The sequence below is a fragment of the Plectropomus leopardus genome, chromosome 12 (assembly GCF_026936395.1).
Source record: "Plectropomus leopardus strain MGB_pleo_1.0 chromosome 12, ASM2693639v1, whole genome shotgun sequence".
Classification (NCBI taxonomy): Eukaryota; Metazoa; Chordata; class Actinopteri; order Perciformes; family Serranidae; genus Plectropomus; species Plectropomus leopardus.
In genome coordinates, this window is record NC_142187.1 from 4,965,542 (window position 1) to 4,981,024 (window position 15,483).

A 15,483-nucleotide genomic window follows, 5' to 3' on the forward strand; every position below is an offset into this window, starting at 1 on the left:
TGATTTTTATTCCACAACTGCTTAATATTACTTATTGGCACGAAAGAGAATTACTTGATAGACTGCAGCTTGTCCCTTGTCCCCCACCTCTTGCCTCCCCCTTTCTTTGTCATGTTCAGTGTAGCGTATTAGTGTGTTGTTCACAAGGTGAGAGCAACAATAGCAGCCCAAGGCTCTACCCAATTTGGAGAATGCTTTTTGTGAAAGGCAACCTGGATGCCATTTCTCTGATATGCATCCCCATATTTGGTTGACTAACAACCTTTATTAAGAGGGGCAAGTCTGGTGTCAGCCACTGGATCCATCATTTCACTTGACAAAGGTTGACGGTCAAAGGTAAGAAAAACATCAAGAGGGTAACTGCTGTGTTGCATGTGACAAATGTTTGTTGATGATGTTGGAATTACTCCCAGCTATACCTAGACAGTTTTTACTGCTCACACATTTTGTAAGGGGTTAGTGATACATTTTGACTGAGATGATTTATCGTACATTTTTATTATATAAACTGAGAAGGACACATTATGAACATTGGGAAAGGGCAGGAAAAATGCTTGCATACCAATTGGAAAAACTTGAACAGAAGCACTCTATAACTTCTTCAAGGGATAGTAGTGGCACTATTATAAGTCACCAGGAGGCTATTAATGATACCTTTAGAAGTTTTTTTTTATATCTTTATATAACTCTGAATATTAGGCTAAAGAAGACTTTTTTTTCAAAAATGTACCCTTGCCAAAGTAAGAGGAGGAAGAGTAAGGAAAACTTGATGTCTCTGTTTCAGAGGTAGAAATTTACAACACTATTAAAACTTCAGCTCCTAAAAATGACGGTTACACTACAAAATTTTACAAGTGTTTTCCAAAAGAAGTCACACCACTGCTTTGCTGTTTATATAATGATGTTATACAGAAGCAATCGATGCCTCCCACAATGCAGAAAGTCATCATATCATTATTACCAAAACCTGGGAGAGACCATTTCGATGTAAAAACTTACAGGCCAGGAAGTTTGCTCAATAATGACTACAAACTTATTGCAAAAATATTAGCAAAATGGTTAGAAAAATTGTTGCAAATTTAATTCATGTGGATTTTATCTAATAATACGGAGAAGGCTTCTGCAAACCGGATGCTGAGAAAGCTTTCGATAGATTAGAATGGCCATATCTATTCTATACTCTTTCTAGATATGATTTTGGCCCACGGTGTTTACAGTGGACCAGAGCACTCTATCATGAACCTGTCTCCTTGGTAAAAAGTAATGGCTTGATTTTGGCTCCCTTTCAGCTCTGGCGTTTCACTGGACAAGGGTTTCCCTTGTCTCACTTATAGTTCATTTTAGCCTTAGAGCCATTAGCATGTGCAATTCGAAAAGACAACGATGTTTCAGGCGTTTTAATTAATGATCATGATTTCAAGTTAAATATGTACAGGGATGATATTTTCTTGGCCCTATCCAAACCATCATACTCTATATCAGAAGTGCCAGAAATTATTAATTTATTTGGCAGCCCTTCAGGCTATAAAATAAATGAGACTAAAAGTGAAGCCATACCTCTAAACAACTGTACACACTCTACTGATCTTGGACCAGCTCCTTTTGAGAGAACAGAGTGTATGAAATACTTGGGCATAATAATCAGAACACCTATAAGTAAAATATTTGATCTTAATACACAGTCTTTATCATGTAATATCAAGGAAGACCTTAAAAGGTGGTCTACCTTGCCTTTGTCCTTGTGGGGAAGAGCGAAAATCCGAAAGACGGACGTTCTGCCAAGAATTACTTTTTTATTTTCTTCTGTTCCCTTTTTTCCCCAAAAAACCTGGTTTGATACTGTAAATACAATGCTCTCTTTTCTGTGGAACAACAAGAAGCCTAGAATTAATTTAAAACAACTATCATTGCCAAGAAACAAAGGTAGTCTTTGAGTCCCAGATGTGTTTTTGTATTATCTTGCATTCAATGCCAGATATTCCCTTACTCAGGGTTATAAAAAGAATAGAGAAAAAGGGAGTTGTGTTTGGCTGGAAATGAAATAAGTTGATTCTTATTTTCAACATCTTGTTGCAAATAAGAATCAACTTATTTCATTACCCTCACTTTGGTATGATTCTATTTCACCTAAAAAACTAGACAATTCTATTATTAAGTTCTCATGCAACATAAGTAGAGAAATCCATAAAAGAATGGGTACTACAAGAAATGCTCTACCATCCTGCCTAATATAGCATAAAGCTGCTTTTAAGGCTGCAGGGAATCCATTGTCCAATAGTACATGGTATCAACACAATATTAAAGAAATTTTGCAAATTGTGGAGAAAAGGGTGATTTTACCCCATTAAGAACTTAGAAGAAGATATAATTTAAATATGAACAGCTTTTTGCAGTGTGCCCAATTAAAATAATTTTTTTCCAAATTTCCCAAAGAATATTTTGACTATAACTATGAGATAGATAAAAAAATTTGATTCTTATCATTAGACAGAGAAGGTGTCGCTGGTTTATACAAGATGTTGCGCCAGTCCTCCTCAAATCCCAACACTCAGACTCGGTCTCAATGGGAACATGGTTTGGGGTTGAATTCAGTTAAGCTGAATGGGAGGATATTTGGAGAGACATTAAAACAATTTCAAAATCAGTAAGAGGTAGAATAAGCCACTGAAAATTCTTCATAGAGCTTATATCACTCCCTCTAGACTTAAAAAATGGACCCAAATGTTTTAGAACTCTGTTGGCATGAATCTACAAGTGGGAACTTTGTAGCATATGTTGTGACACTGCCACAACATATGCTACAAATCACATCACACCAAAAGTCAAACCAAAAGTCAAGTCCTTTTGGTTTGATGTGTGTCATTTAACTTCAATTATTATGAAGACAGATATTTCACCATGTCCAGGCACATGCCTGCTAGAGCACAGAGCAGCACAACTCAAGACAAATAAAGACAGAAGCTGCTAAAAGAAGGATTTTGTCAAACTGAAATACTCGCAAGCCAAAATGTTTTCTCAATAGAAACATGGCTACTTGAGTATTTCAAACTTCTGGTTATGCATCAAATGGCTGATATATTAAATGACACTAATCTTAAGCATCTTATCCTTAACCAAAGCCATTTGGAGCCAGGTGTGGGGATGTGTCTCAACATCCAAAATGACAATTTAATTAATTTCAGTTATGAGAAGCCCAGTGCTTTCATTCTTTGTTCTGAGGCTTGTGTCGATCCGAAGATAAAGTGGACCTCATGATGATGAACTGAATATTTTTATTTATTTATTTATTTAGTTATGTGGTACTGCATGCACTATATCCCCTTCTATGTTAAATGTCAATAAACGTGTTAATATCATGTTATGTTTTCTCTGTTGTTGTCTTTAGTGGTGTGTAGTGATTTGGATTTGTGTGTCTTACTTTGTTATGTATAAATGTAAAAGTGTAATTTTAAAAAAAGAGATGATTTATTGTGTTACTGTGACTTTTTTGTTCCTATTTTTACTTCTCACTTTATTTGTCTTCAATAATGATGTAATGTGACATTTGGTTTGCTTCTGTCTACTAAATACAAATACCCCAGATCCCAGTTTCTTGTGGAGTGAAACACCTCAGGTAAAATTCACAGCAACATTTAAGTGACAATGCAATCATTTTTAAATTAAGAAATACGACAGCTAACTCAAATATTAAGCATCTTGCTTTTTTTTTTGATACATGCTTATGTCATACCAACAAATTAATGCCTTTTCTGATTTTGACATTTTGGGATTGTTGTTGTTGCATATGAAAAGGCCTGACCTCTGCGTGTCTCTATAACCCTAATGTTAGAGGCACCTCCATTTCTTAAAAGGACAAAAGCTAAACAATAAATTGTTTTGAATAATAAAGGCATGCTATCAGGAAAACAATTATAAATAAATGAATATATTTTACTTGTCCTGAAGATGTTTCCACTTGGGTGCTGTTAATAACCAATAGGTCACATGTGTATGAAAAGAAAATCATACTTTTTTTTCTCACAAGGCTGAAAAATGGGTGATGCCGCCATGGCGGAATTTGGGACTGCTGCTTCCTATCTTAGGAAGTCAGATAAGGAACGTCTGGAAGCCCAGACTCGTCCTTTTGACATGAAGAAGGAGTGCTTTGTTCCTGACCCTGAGGTTGAGTACGTCAAGGCATCCATCACGAGTCGTGATGGTGACAAAGTCACTGCCCAGACTGAACATGGAAAAGTATGTATATCATTTTAATATAGTTCAGTTCAAACATATGCTAAAATATATTTTGACCTTTGATTAAGACTGCATTATCTCTTTCTGCAGACTGTCACAGTAAAGGAGTGTGATGTACATCCTCAGAACCCGCCAAAGTTTGATAAAATTGAAGACATGGCGATGTTCACCTTTCTCCATGAGCCTGCTGTGCTGTTTAACCTCAAAGAGCGTTATGCAGCATGGATGATATACGTAAGACACTTGCTGTATCTGTAACTATCTTCTGTTAAAAAGACATTTTAGCATATGAAACCCCTATTGTCTATCCCTCTCTTAATATGGCAGACCTACTCTGGGCTCTTCTGTGTGACTGTCAACCCCTACAAGTGGCTGCCAGTCTACAACCAAGAGGTGGTTGTTGCTTATAGAGGAAAGAAGAGGAGTGAAGCTCCTCCTCATATCTTCTCCATCTCTGATAATGCCTACCAGTACATGCTGGCAGGTAGACCATCGATTTTAGTCTTCATTTTGTCTTAATATTCATCTATGATTTCAATACAATTTTATACCGATAATCTGAAAACCTCTTTTGCTGACAGACAGAGAAAACCAGTCAATCCTGATCACGTAAGTCACAGAGCAAGAGAACAATCTCTTCAGTAGTTAAGACTAATAGGTCTTGGACTTAAACTTTCTGTCTTCCACTCAGTGGAGAATCCGGTGCTGGAAAGACAGTAAACACCAAGCGTGTTATTCAGTACTTTGCCAGCATTGCTGCTGTCCCAGGTGGGAAGAAAGATCAAGCTGCTGAAAAGAAGGTATGTATCAAACATTTTTATTTAAATGATACAACCAAATTATCAATGCTAAATAATTTATTTACTTGTAAGTTACTCAGTTTAAGTAAGTAAATCAAGTTTCAGTTTTTTGTCTCTATTTGACAAACTCAGGGTACCCTGGAGGATCAAATTATCCAGGCTAACCCTGCTCTGGAGGCCTTTGGTAACGCCAAGACCATCAGGAATGACAACTCCTCCAGATTTGTGAGTTTCTGTGTAACTGCAGTGAGGCTGCTTGATCGTCATTGATAGTTACTTTTCATATTTGAAATATAAATGAATACTACTCTTCCTCTTAGGGTAAATTTATCAGAATTCATTTTGACAACCGAGGAAAGCTGGCCTCTGCTGATATCGAAACATGTAAGTGAAAGTAAATACATCAATTCATCTATTTCCTAGGGCACCCATTCTTTGCACTGATTTGTGGTGCGAGAGCCAATCCCAGTATGTAAGCGCCACTGTACACCAGTAACAGTAACATAAAACATTTATTTCATCTCCGACAGACCTTCTGGAAAAGTCTCGTGTGACCTATCAGCTTAAAGCTGAGAGGGACTACCACATTTTCTACCAGATCTTGTCTCAGGCAAAGCCTGAACTTCTGGGCAAGTGTACAATATACATGTGACATAATGGTTACTATTAACTGGGTTGTTTCATGCATTGTATCATGAAATAAATATTTTCTATTTTGTGACTATACTTTCAGAAATGTTGCTCATTACCAACAACCCCTATGACTACGCCTTCATCTCCCAGGGAGAGACGACAGTAGCCTCTATCAATGATTCTGAAGAGCTAATGGCCACTGATGTGAGCTGAATCTTCAATTCACGACAGCAACATTTTTTAGTTAAATATCAACTTAGAACAAAATAAGGAAATACCATAATTACACTTGTTGATTTGATTCAGGATGCCTTTGATGTGCTGGGCTTCACTCAAGAAGAGAAGAACAGTATTTACAAGCTGACTGGTGCCATTATGCACTATGGTAACATGAAGTTTAAGCAGAAGCAGCGAGAAGAGCAGGCTGAAGCCGATGGCACTGAAGGTGAGAGGTTTTGATATGTTTATTGCTATAATTATTATCTTCAGTATTATTATAATCAAAGATTTGGCACAGGGCGGATTCAGATTTTCAACTGTTCTTCAGTCATAATAATGAATTAAAAATAAAACTTTTCAGCTGTCTATGTTTTTACTCACTACATTCTCTTTATTATCTCTTTATTAGATACAGCTAGCTAAAACTAATGCAGTCTAATACAACGGTCTAGCAATAACAGTCAGGTTGCAGAGGCAGAGACTTATGCAGACTGATACATTTCTCCACTTTCTCAGTTGCTGACAAAGTTGCATATCTGATGGGCCTGAACTCTGCTGACCTCATCAAAGGTCTGTGTCACCCAAGAGTCAAAGTAGGAAATGAGTGGGTCACCAAAGGACAAAATGTTGCTCAGGTAATGACCTGAAGGAAACCTTTTGAGGAAAGTTTGATTCAATAAAAAGTAATGTTTTAAAAATGCTACTAATATTTTTTTCTCAAGGTGTACTATGCAGTTGGTGCACTGTCTAAATCAGTGTATGAGAAGATGTTTCTGTGGATGGTGGTGAGAATTAACCAATCCCTGGACACCAAGCAGCCGCGCCAGTACTTCATTGGCGTACTGGACATTGCTGGATTTGAGATTTTTGATGTAAGTTTGGAATGGAATTAGCAGCTAATGAACATGAGTAAACAATATTTGCTTATAATTGTCATGCCTGTGTTAATTTCTGGCTTCTTTCAATGTTATTACAGTTCAACACCTTTGAGCAGCTGTGCATCAACTTCACAAATGAAAAACTGCAACAGTTTTTCAACCACCACATGTTTGTGCTGGAGCAGGAAGAGTACAAGAAAGAGGGCATTGAATGGACTTTCATAGATTTTGGCATGGACTTGCAGGCCTGCATTGACCTGATTGAAAAGGTGTGAAACTGGATTACTACATATTAAGACAGGTGAAATGATGACTGAATTTGTTTTTCTTCAACCCACTCATATTTGTCCCCTCAGCCCATGGGTATCATGTCCATCCTTGAAGAGGAGTGCATGTTCCCCAAAGCCTCTGATGCAACCTTTAAAGCTAAGCTCTATGACAACCACCTGGGCAAATCAAATAACTTCCAGAAGCCCAGAATTGTCAAAGGGAAAGCAGAGGCCCATTTCTCCCTGGTTCACTATGCTGGAACTGTTGATTATAATATCAACAACTGGCTGGTAAAGAACAAGGATCCTCTGAATGAGACTGTGGTTGGACTCTACCAGAAGTCTACTCTCAAACTGTTATCCGTGCTCTTTGCCAATTATGCTGGAGCTGATTCAGGTATGTTCACACTCACTAGTTAAAATAAATGTAAATTAACTAAATCTTACAATAATGGACAACGATGACTGACATCTTGATATAGATTCAATTACTGTATAGTTTTTGTACAGTTTTTTGTCTACTAAAGTTATTTTTATTTATTCTTTTTAGCTGATGCTGGTGGAAAGAAAGGTGGCAAGAAGAAAGGTTCATCCTTTCAGACAGTATCAGCTTTGCACAGGGTATGCTATTTGTGGGTTTCTTTTCTGTTCATATTTTCAATTAATCAATTGCTGACACATCTAAGTTAGGAATATAATTGTGGGCACATCACATGTAGGTTCAAGGTTTGTTTCAAACAGCATAACTGAAAAGAGGGAAAAGCTATCAAGACAGAAAACTTCTTCAGGGTAATAATTTACCAACATTACTGTTTACTACATACTTTCCCAAGGCTATGACACAATTACTGAGCTCTAAGGTATTAAATAATTTGGGAATGCATTTAAATTTACAACACAGTTCTTTTGAAGTTATCATAACACACAAAGTGAATACATAGAATATATTTAAAGTTATAATTTAAACTTTGCAGGAGAACCTGAACAAGCTGATGACCAACTTGAGGTCCACTCACCCTCACTTTGTGCGCTGCATCATCCCCAATGAGACCAAGACTCCTGGGGCCATGGAGAACCCTCTGGTGATGCACCAGCTGCGCTGTAACGGTGTGCTGGAAGGCATCAGGATCTGCAGAAAGGGCTTCCCCAACAGGATCCTCTATGGAGATTTCAAACAGAGGTTTGCATGTGATGGACTAAATTTGTAACTACCAATGAAAACAAATGAATGTCTTGTCATAATTATTTTGGGGTTTTTATACATTTTTTCACAACATGCTAAACAATTCATTAGTTGAATTTGTTATTCATTTGTTATTGAATTTGAAGATACCGTATTTTGAACCCTAATGCAATTCCTGAGGGACAGTTCATCGACAACAAGAAGGCTGCCGAGAAACTTTTAGGCTCTCTTGATATTGACCACAACCAATACAAACTGGGACACACCAAGGTCAGGATTATATACAGAAAATAAATTATGCATAACAGACACAGTACATTGTTACTGAGTATCTTATTTGCCCCAATAAAAAGGTGTTCTTCAAAGCTGGACTACTGGGTCTGCTGGAGGAGATGCGAGATGACCGACTGGCACTTATCATCACTGGTATCCAAGCCCGGTCAAGAGGCCTTCTGGCAAGAATTGAATTCCAAAAGATCGTCGAACGCAGGTAAATGCTCATGGCAAGGCCCAACATCCTTAGTCAAGTCAGGTCTGTTTTATCCATATAGCCCAACATCATAAATTTGCCTCAAGGAGCTTCACAATGTGGGTGAAGACTCTCAGTCATCTAGGTCATGGTGATTCTCAGTGCTATATCGTAGGTAACTGGTCTTGCTTGAGTTTCTTGAAAATGTTTCCCCTCTCATCCCAGAGGCTTCTTTAGTTGTAACTGACTGGTTGGGAGTCCTTTGACAGACTTTAAACCCTGTATGGGTGTGAAACCCTACTGAGTTGTTGAGGCCATGTGAGGTCTGAGTTTCAGAATTGGAATGGTCACGTGTGAGTCATGGACCCACCCAGCAAACATGTAGGTCTTTAGGGTTGGATGGGTCAAGGTTAGAACAAGTTTGAAGAAAAAACAATCAATGTATAAAGATTTAAGAAACCACATCCTTTGATGACAAGGTGTGCCTAAAAAGTAGACGTACTCTTCATTACATACCCGAACCAAACAGTACAACGGCCACTGAACAAAATATCAAACATAGAAGAGCATTGTAAGGGGGGAAATGATCTAGGTAGTATTGGAAATGATTTTTTTGTTATTTTTGTTATTGTTTGTTTGTTCTGGTACATGAAAGCATAAACTTATATATAATCCTGGATTTTCCCTGCTGTAGATGGCTTTATGATCATTGATCTGTTGTCCACAGGGACGCACTACTTGTGATACAATGGAACATCCGCGCCTTTATGGGGGTCAAGAATTGGCCTTGGATGAAGATGTATTTCAAGATTAAACCTCTGTTGAAATCAGCAGAGACTGAAAAAGAGATGGCCAACATGAAAGAGGAGTTTACCAAATTAAAAGAGGCTTTCGCAAAATCTGAAGCTCGCAAGAAGGAACTTGAGGAAAAAATGGTTACACTTCTCCAAGAGAAGAACGACCTGCAGCTTCAAGTTCAATCTGTATGTTTAAAATCTGTCATAATTACAAATAACAAAATCAAACATTGTCAGCTATTGTTTAATGCTGTGCCTCTTCAAATAACAGGAGCAAGATAACCTCTGTGATGCTGAAGAAAGATGTGAGGGGCTGATCAAGAGCAAGATCCAGTTGGAGGCAAAAATCAAAGAGCTGACAGAAAGACTGGAGGATGAGGAGGAAATGAATGCTGAACTGACTGCTAAGAAGAGGAAGCTGGAGGATGAGTGCTCTGAGCTGAAGAAAGACATTGACGACTTGGAATTAACTCTGGCTAAAGTGGAGAAAGAGAAGCATGCCACTGAGAACAAGGTACCAGAAACAATAATTACTGTGAAGTTACTCTTTGTATTCAAAATGGCATTGGTGTTGAAGTACTTGATTGAAAAAAATCCTCTGGCCATAGGTGAAGAACATGACCGAGGAGATGGCTGCTCTGGATGAAATAATTGCTAAGTTGACCAAGGAAAAGAAAGCCTTACAGGAAGCTCATCAGCAAACGCTGGATGATCTGCAGAGTGAAGAAGACAAAGTCAACACTCTGACCAAGGCCAAGGCTAAGCTGGAGCAGCAAGTGGATGATGTAGGCACATGGAAAACCTGGCATGTTTGAAAATCAATTAAATTGATTTTCACTAAACACTAAATACTGTGGACATATTAAACTAATCATAATAATCATCCACCACAGCTTGAAGGATCCCTTGAGCAAGAAAAGAAAATACGCATGGATCTTGAGAGAGCAAAGCGGAAGCTTGAGGGGGATCTGAAGTTAGCCCATGAGAGTCTCATGGACTTGGAAAATGACAAGCAGCAACTCGAAGAGAGGCTGAAAAAGTAACATGAAAATTGTATTTGTGTGACACATCAATAGCGTTAAAACCGTGTCAGCTAGTATATTTAACCTGGTTTTATATCCACAGGAAAGATTTTGAAATCAGTCAGCTAGTTGGCAAAATAGAAGATGAACAAGCGATGAGTGCCCAACTCCAGAAAAAACTGAAGGAGTTGCAGGTAAAATTAAAAAAGATAGTAAACTTGCTTGAATATGATATTTGACTGTTGCCATTATTCACTTCAAAAAACAATTGTGATTTTGGCCTAGGCCCGCATTGAGGAGCTGGAGGAAGAGCTGGAGGCAGAGCGAGCTGCCCGAGCCAAAGTGGAGAAGCAGAGAGCAGACTTGGCCAGAGAGCTGGAGGAGATCAGTGAGAGGCTGGAGGAGGCTGGTGGAGCAACATCTGCCCAGATTGAGATGAACAAGAAGAGGGAGGCTGAGTTCCTGAAACTCCGCAGAGACCTTGAAGAGGCCACTCTGCAGCATGAAGCCACTGCTGCCACACTCAGGAAGAAACAAGCTGACAGTGTTGCTGATCTGGGAGAGCAGATTGACAACCTGCAAAGAGTCAAGCAGAAACTGGAGAAGGAGAAGAGTGAGCTCAGATTGGAGCTGGATGATGTTGTCTCCAATATGGAGCAGACTGTGAAGTCAAAGGTAAAACAAATGTTTTTCGACTCATCAGCTGATGATCATTATATTTTGTTGGACTAAGATACCTTTCACTTCTTTTGAAGTAGGTTTTGTGCCATTGTTAATGCTTTTTGTTTGCAGAACAATTTGGAGAAAATGTGCAGGTCTCTGGAGGACCAGATGAATGAATACAAAACAAAGGCAGAAGAGGGACAACGTGCCATCAATGACTTCACCATGCAGAAAGCAAAGCTTCAAACTGAGAATGGTATGTAACTGATTTGAACAATGTGTTTTGTTCAGGATATTATGAGGTACTCATTTTATTCTTACATCAAAATTAGGTGAACTTGCAAGACGACTTGAGGAAAAGGATTCCCTGGTGTCTCAACTAACCAGAGGAAAACAGTCATACACTCAACAAATTGAGGACCTTAAAAGACAACTAGAAGAGGAAGTTAAGGTAGCAAGCAAATAACAATGAGAACTTGATACAGATGTCAGTGTAAAGATCCACAAAGATATGCTTTTATTTCAGGCCAAGAATGCTTTAGCCCATGCAGTGCAGTCTGCTCGTCATGACTGTGACCTGCTCAGGGAGCAGTATGAGGAGGAGCAGGAGGCCAAGGCTGAATTGCAGCGTGGCATGTCCAAGGCCAACTCAGAGGTGGCTCAGTGGAGAACTAAGTACGAAACTGATGCCATCCAGAGAACTGAGGAACTGGAGGAGGCCAAGTGAGTAAAATGCATTTCTACTCCAACAATTTGGCAAAGTATAAAAGCAGTAAACCTTGAATGAATTGTATCATAATGCAGGAAGAAGCTGGCTCAGCGTCTGCAGGAGGCTGAGGAAACTGCTGAAGCAGTAAATGCTAAATGTTCCTCTCTGGAGAAGACCAAACACAGGCTGCAGAATGAGATTGAAGATCTTATGGTTGACGTGGAGAGGTCTAATGCTGCTGCTGCTGCTCTGGACAAGAAGCAAAGAAACTTTGACAAGGTTGGATTTTAAATGCATAAGGCACCTTTGCTCTCTTAAATGAAGAATTTGAGTATAATTGACCTTGAGGCACACATATTTCAGATCTTGGCAGAGTGGAAACAAAAGTATGAAGAGTCTCAAACAGAGCTGGAGAGCTCTCAAAAGGAGGCCAGGTCCCTGAGCACTGAACTCTTCAAACTGAAGAACTCCTATGAAGAATCACTGGAACATCTGGAGACGATGAAGCGAGAGAATAAGAATCTGCAGGGTAAGGGTAACACCAGCTTATGCCTCTATTGTAGAATTTGTTTAGTGACTAAACCCTTAATAATGTTGCATGTTGTTTTTCAGAGGAAATATCTGACCTCACTGAGCAAATTGGGGAGAGTGGGAAGAGTATTCATGAGCTTGAGAAGATTCGAAAACAGTTGGAGCAAGAGAAGTCTGAGATACAAGCAGCCCTGGAAGAAGCAGAGGTGTGTTGAAATCAGAGTCCTCATAGAGGACCTTATGCGTGTTTTTTGGTAATTGGCAATAACCAGTTTTATTCATTTATTTTTATTTCATAATAGGCCTCATTAGAGCATGAGGAAGGGAAGATTCTCAGAGCCCAGCTTGAATTTAACCAGATTAAGGCCGATATTGAGCGCAAGCTGGCTGAGAAAGATGAAGAGATGGAGCAAGCAAAGAGAAACCAACAGCGTACTGTGGACACTCTTCAAAGCTCTCTCGAGGCAGAGACTCGCAGCAGGAATGAGGCCCTCCGTTTGAAGAAGAAGATGGAGGGAGACCTCAATGAGATGGAGATCCAGCTGAGCCAGGCCAACAGGCAGGCAGCTGAGGCTCAGAAACAACTTAAGGCTGTTCATGCACATCTAAAGGTTTGTGTTATTAACAAAAAACCCACCTGGGACATATAATGTTATTACTTGGTTTGACTTGCTTCACAATAAATGTCACTCTTCTAGGATGCACAGCTCCAGCTTGATGAGTCTCTTCGAGCCAATGATGATCTGAAGGAAAACATTGCCATTGTAGAGAGACGCAACAACCTGCTTCAGGCTGAAGTGGAGGAGCTCAGGGCTGCTCTGGAACAAGCTGACAGAAGTCGCAAACTTGCTGAGCAAGAGCTGCTGGATGTTAGTGAAAGGGTGCAGCTACTGCACTCACAGGTAAGATGCAGTCACTGCACAGGTCTTCTCTCTTATCAATATACAGAGGAACTCTATAATCACAAGTTGAATTCCACCAGAACACCAGTCTGCTAAATCAAAAGAAGAAGCTGGAGGCTGATACGTCCCAGCTTCAGACTGAAGTGGAGGAAGCGGTGCAGGAGTGCAGGAATGCTGAAGAGAAGGCCAAGAAGGCCATTACTGATGCTGCCATGATGGCAGAGGAGCTGAAGAAAGAGCAGGACACCAGTGCTCACCTGGAGCGTATGAAGAAGAACATGGAGCAAACCATCAAAGACCTCCAGCACCGTTTGGATGAAGCTGAGCAGATTGCCATGAAGGGAGGCAAGAAGCAGGTGCAGAAGCTCGAGGCCAGGGTGAGTGTCAATAATTTCAAATGAACAACGCAATTAAATCACTGAATGATAAAAATCAAACAATTATGAAGATATTAGAACTGTTATGGTTCCTCATAATCAAAGCTCTACAAAAACATTAAATGCAAAAAAACTCAGTCTTTAAATCATTTCCTCAACAGATCAGAGAGCTGGAAAGTGAAGTAGAGGCTGAACAAAGAAAGTCCAGCGATGCTGTTAAGGGAATACGAAAATATGACAGACGAATCAAGGAGCTGACCTACCAGGCAAGTTTCAACTCATTTACAAAACTGTGGAACCCTGTAAGTGTAATTTCTATGTAATTACAAAACTTGTTATCATTTGTTTTCAGACAGAGGAGGATCGCAAGAATCTTGCCCGTCTGCAAGATCTGGTAGACAAGCTGCAGCTTAAGGTCAAAGCCTACAAGAGATCTGCAGAGGAAGCTGTAAGTATTCGTAATATTAAAGAGAAACTAATAAAGAAAAATAAAGCATATAACCTGTATGAACTTACATCGTGCGTGAATACTCAACACCATGGCTCAATTCCTGATCAATATCCTACAAGCTATGTGGTAGAGCTGGACACTACAGCAACAAATAACTTTTAGCTTTGAAAAAATGACTCTGTAACAGGCTTTCTCTAGTCAGCACAGCAATAAAGTAGACTGATCATCCTTTGATAGTGGCATTTGATTTGCACATCCCAGTACAAACTGTCAGTAACCATTATTAAATAATTTGACACAAATATGGCTTCTTTTATTTTTTTTAAGAATTCAATTTTAAAAAATCTATTGCCAGTGGTGTCAGCTGGTTTCATGCTTTTAAAAATAAGTTGCATTAAACTAGGCACATTAATCTTGCAGTCAAGTCAGGCACTGATGATATTGTGATTCTGCTCTACAGGAGGAACAGGCCAACAGTAATCTTACCAAGTTTCGTAAGATTCAGCATGAGCTTGATGAAGCTGAAGAGAGAGCTGACATCGCTGAGTCTCAGGTCAACAAGCTACGTGCCAAGAGCCGTGATGTGGGGTCAAAGGTCAGTTACTGATCATTGTTTTTGGTTCTTGTGTTGGGAACACTACATGTGCCAGTTTTTTGTCCAATTAGTGGTAAAGTAAATATAGTATTAATGCTCCCTTCAATCTGGACAATGTATTATTGTTAGAACATAAATAAAGTATAGCATTCATGGCAGTATATTCACACATTTTTACTCCTTCAGAAGAATATGATCACAGATAAAACACTGTGGTACTGTTCATGAACCAGTTAGAATCTATTAACTGTGGACTAGAATCCATTAAGGCCACCAGTTAAATTATGTACAGTGTGCACAAAACCTTGTCACTAACAGTCAAGGGTGTCTGGGTAGTGCATTTAAAACATATAAATATTTTGATTGTGCCACTTCTTCATAAAATATCATGCATTTATCAATAATGTAATCTATGACAAATGAGAAAAGTTTCATTGCTGACTTGTTTTTTCTCTTATTTCAGAAAGGACATGATGAGGAGTGAAGCTCATGGCATAAAGTTTTGTTTCTGAGGCACCTGATGTCTGAATAATGGTGCCTCCCTAAGCATGTCATTTGTTCAGTAGAATAAAAATAATCTGCATCTCAAACTATGCGTTGGCTTTTTTTGTAACTTCACCATATATGAGTAAATTGAAGATCTTACTGGTGACCTGGACTGGCTGATGTACCCATTACTTCTACTATTATCCATAACTATATAATTGAATTGCATTTCATTATTTTAATTGTGGCATCTATGTCACAATAAT

General features: G+C 39.0%; 1 protein-coding gene across 1 annotated transcript; it reads left to right on the top strand.

Annotated features, from left to right (window-relative positions):
• The first annotated feature begins 211 nt into the window (after window positions 1–211).
• Window positions 212–15,321, top strand: LOC121951961 (myosin-7). Its single transcript, XM_088086076.1, has 39 exons — window positions 212–336; window positions 3,582–3,613; window positions 4,025–4,233; window positions 4,324–4,467; window positions 4,561–4,717; window positions 4,815–4,842; window positions 4,925–5,033; window positions 5,166–5,258; window positions 5,354–5,417; window positions 5,564–5,662; window positions 5,767–5,870; window positions 5,973–6,111; window positions 6,402–6,520; window positions 6,608–6,757; window positions 6,862–7,032; window positions 7,120–7,429; window positions 7,583–7,653; window positions 8,007–8,212; window positions 8,362–8,485; window positions 8,569–8,705; window positions 9,412–9,667; window positions 9,753–9,995; window positions 10,090–10,266; window positions 10,375–10,520; window positions 10,607–10,697; window positions 10,789–11,178; window positions 11,296–11,422; window positions 11,499–11,617; window positions 11,693–11,889; window positions 11,971–12,154; window positions 12,239–12,404; window positions 12,488–12,612; window positions 12,709–13,017; window positions 13,105–13,308; window positions 13,389–13,685; window positions 13,847–13,955; window positions 14,042–14,133; window positions 14,597–14,731; window positions 15,195–15,321. The coding sequence occupies exons 3-39, from the start codon at window positions 4,033–4,035 to the stop codon at window positions 15,213–15,215; spliced, it is 5,814 nt and encodes a 1,937-aa protein (XP_087942202.1). The 5' UTR covers window positions 212–336; window positions 3,582–3,613; window positions 4,025–4,032; the 3' UTR covers window positions 15,216–15,321.
• The last annotated feature ends 162 nt before the right edge of the window (window positions 15,322–15,483 follow it).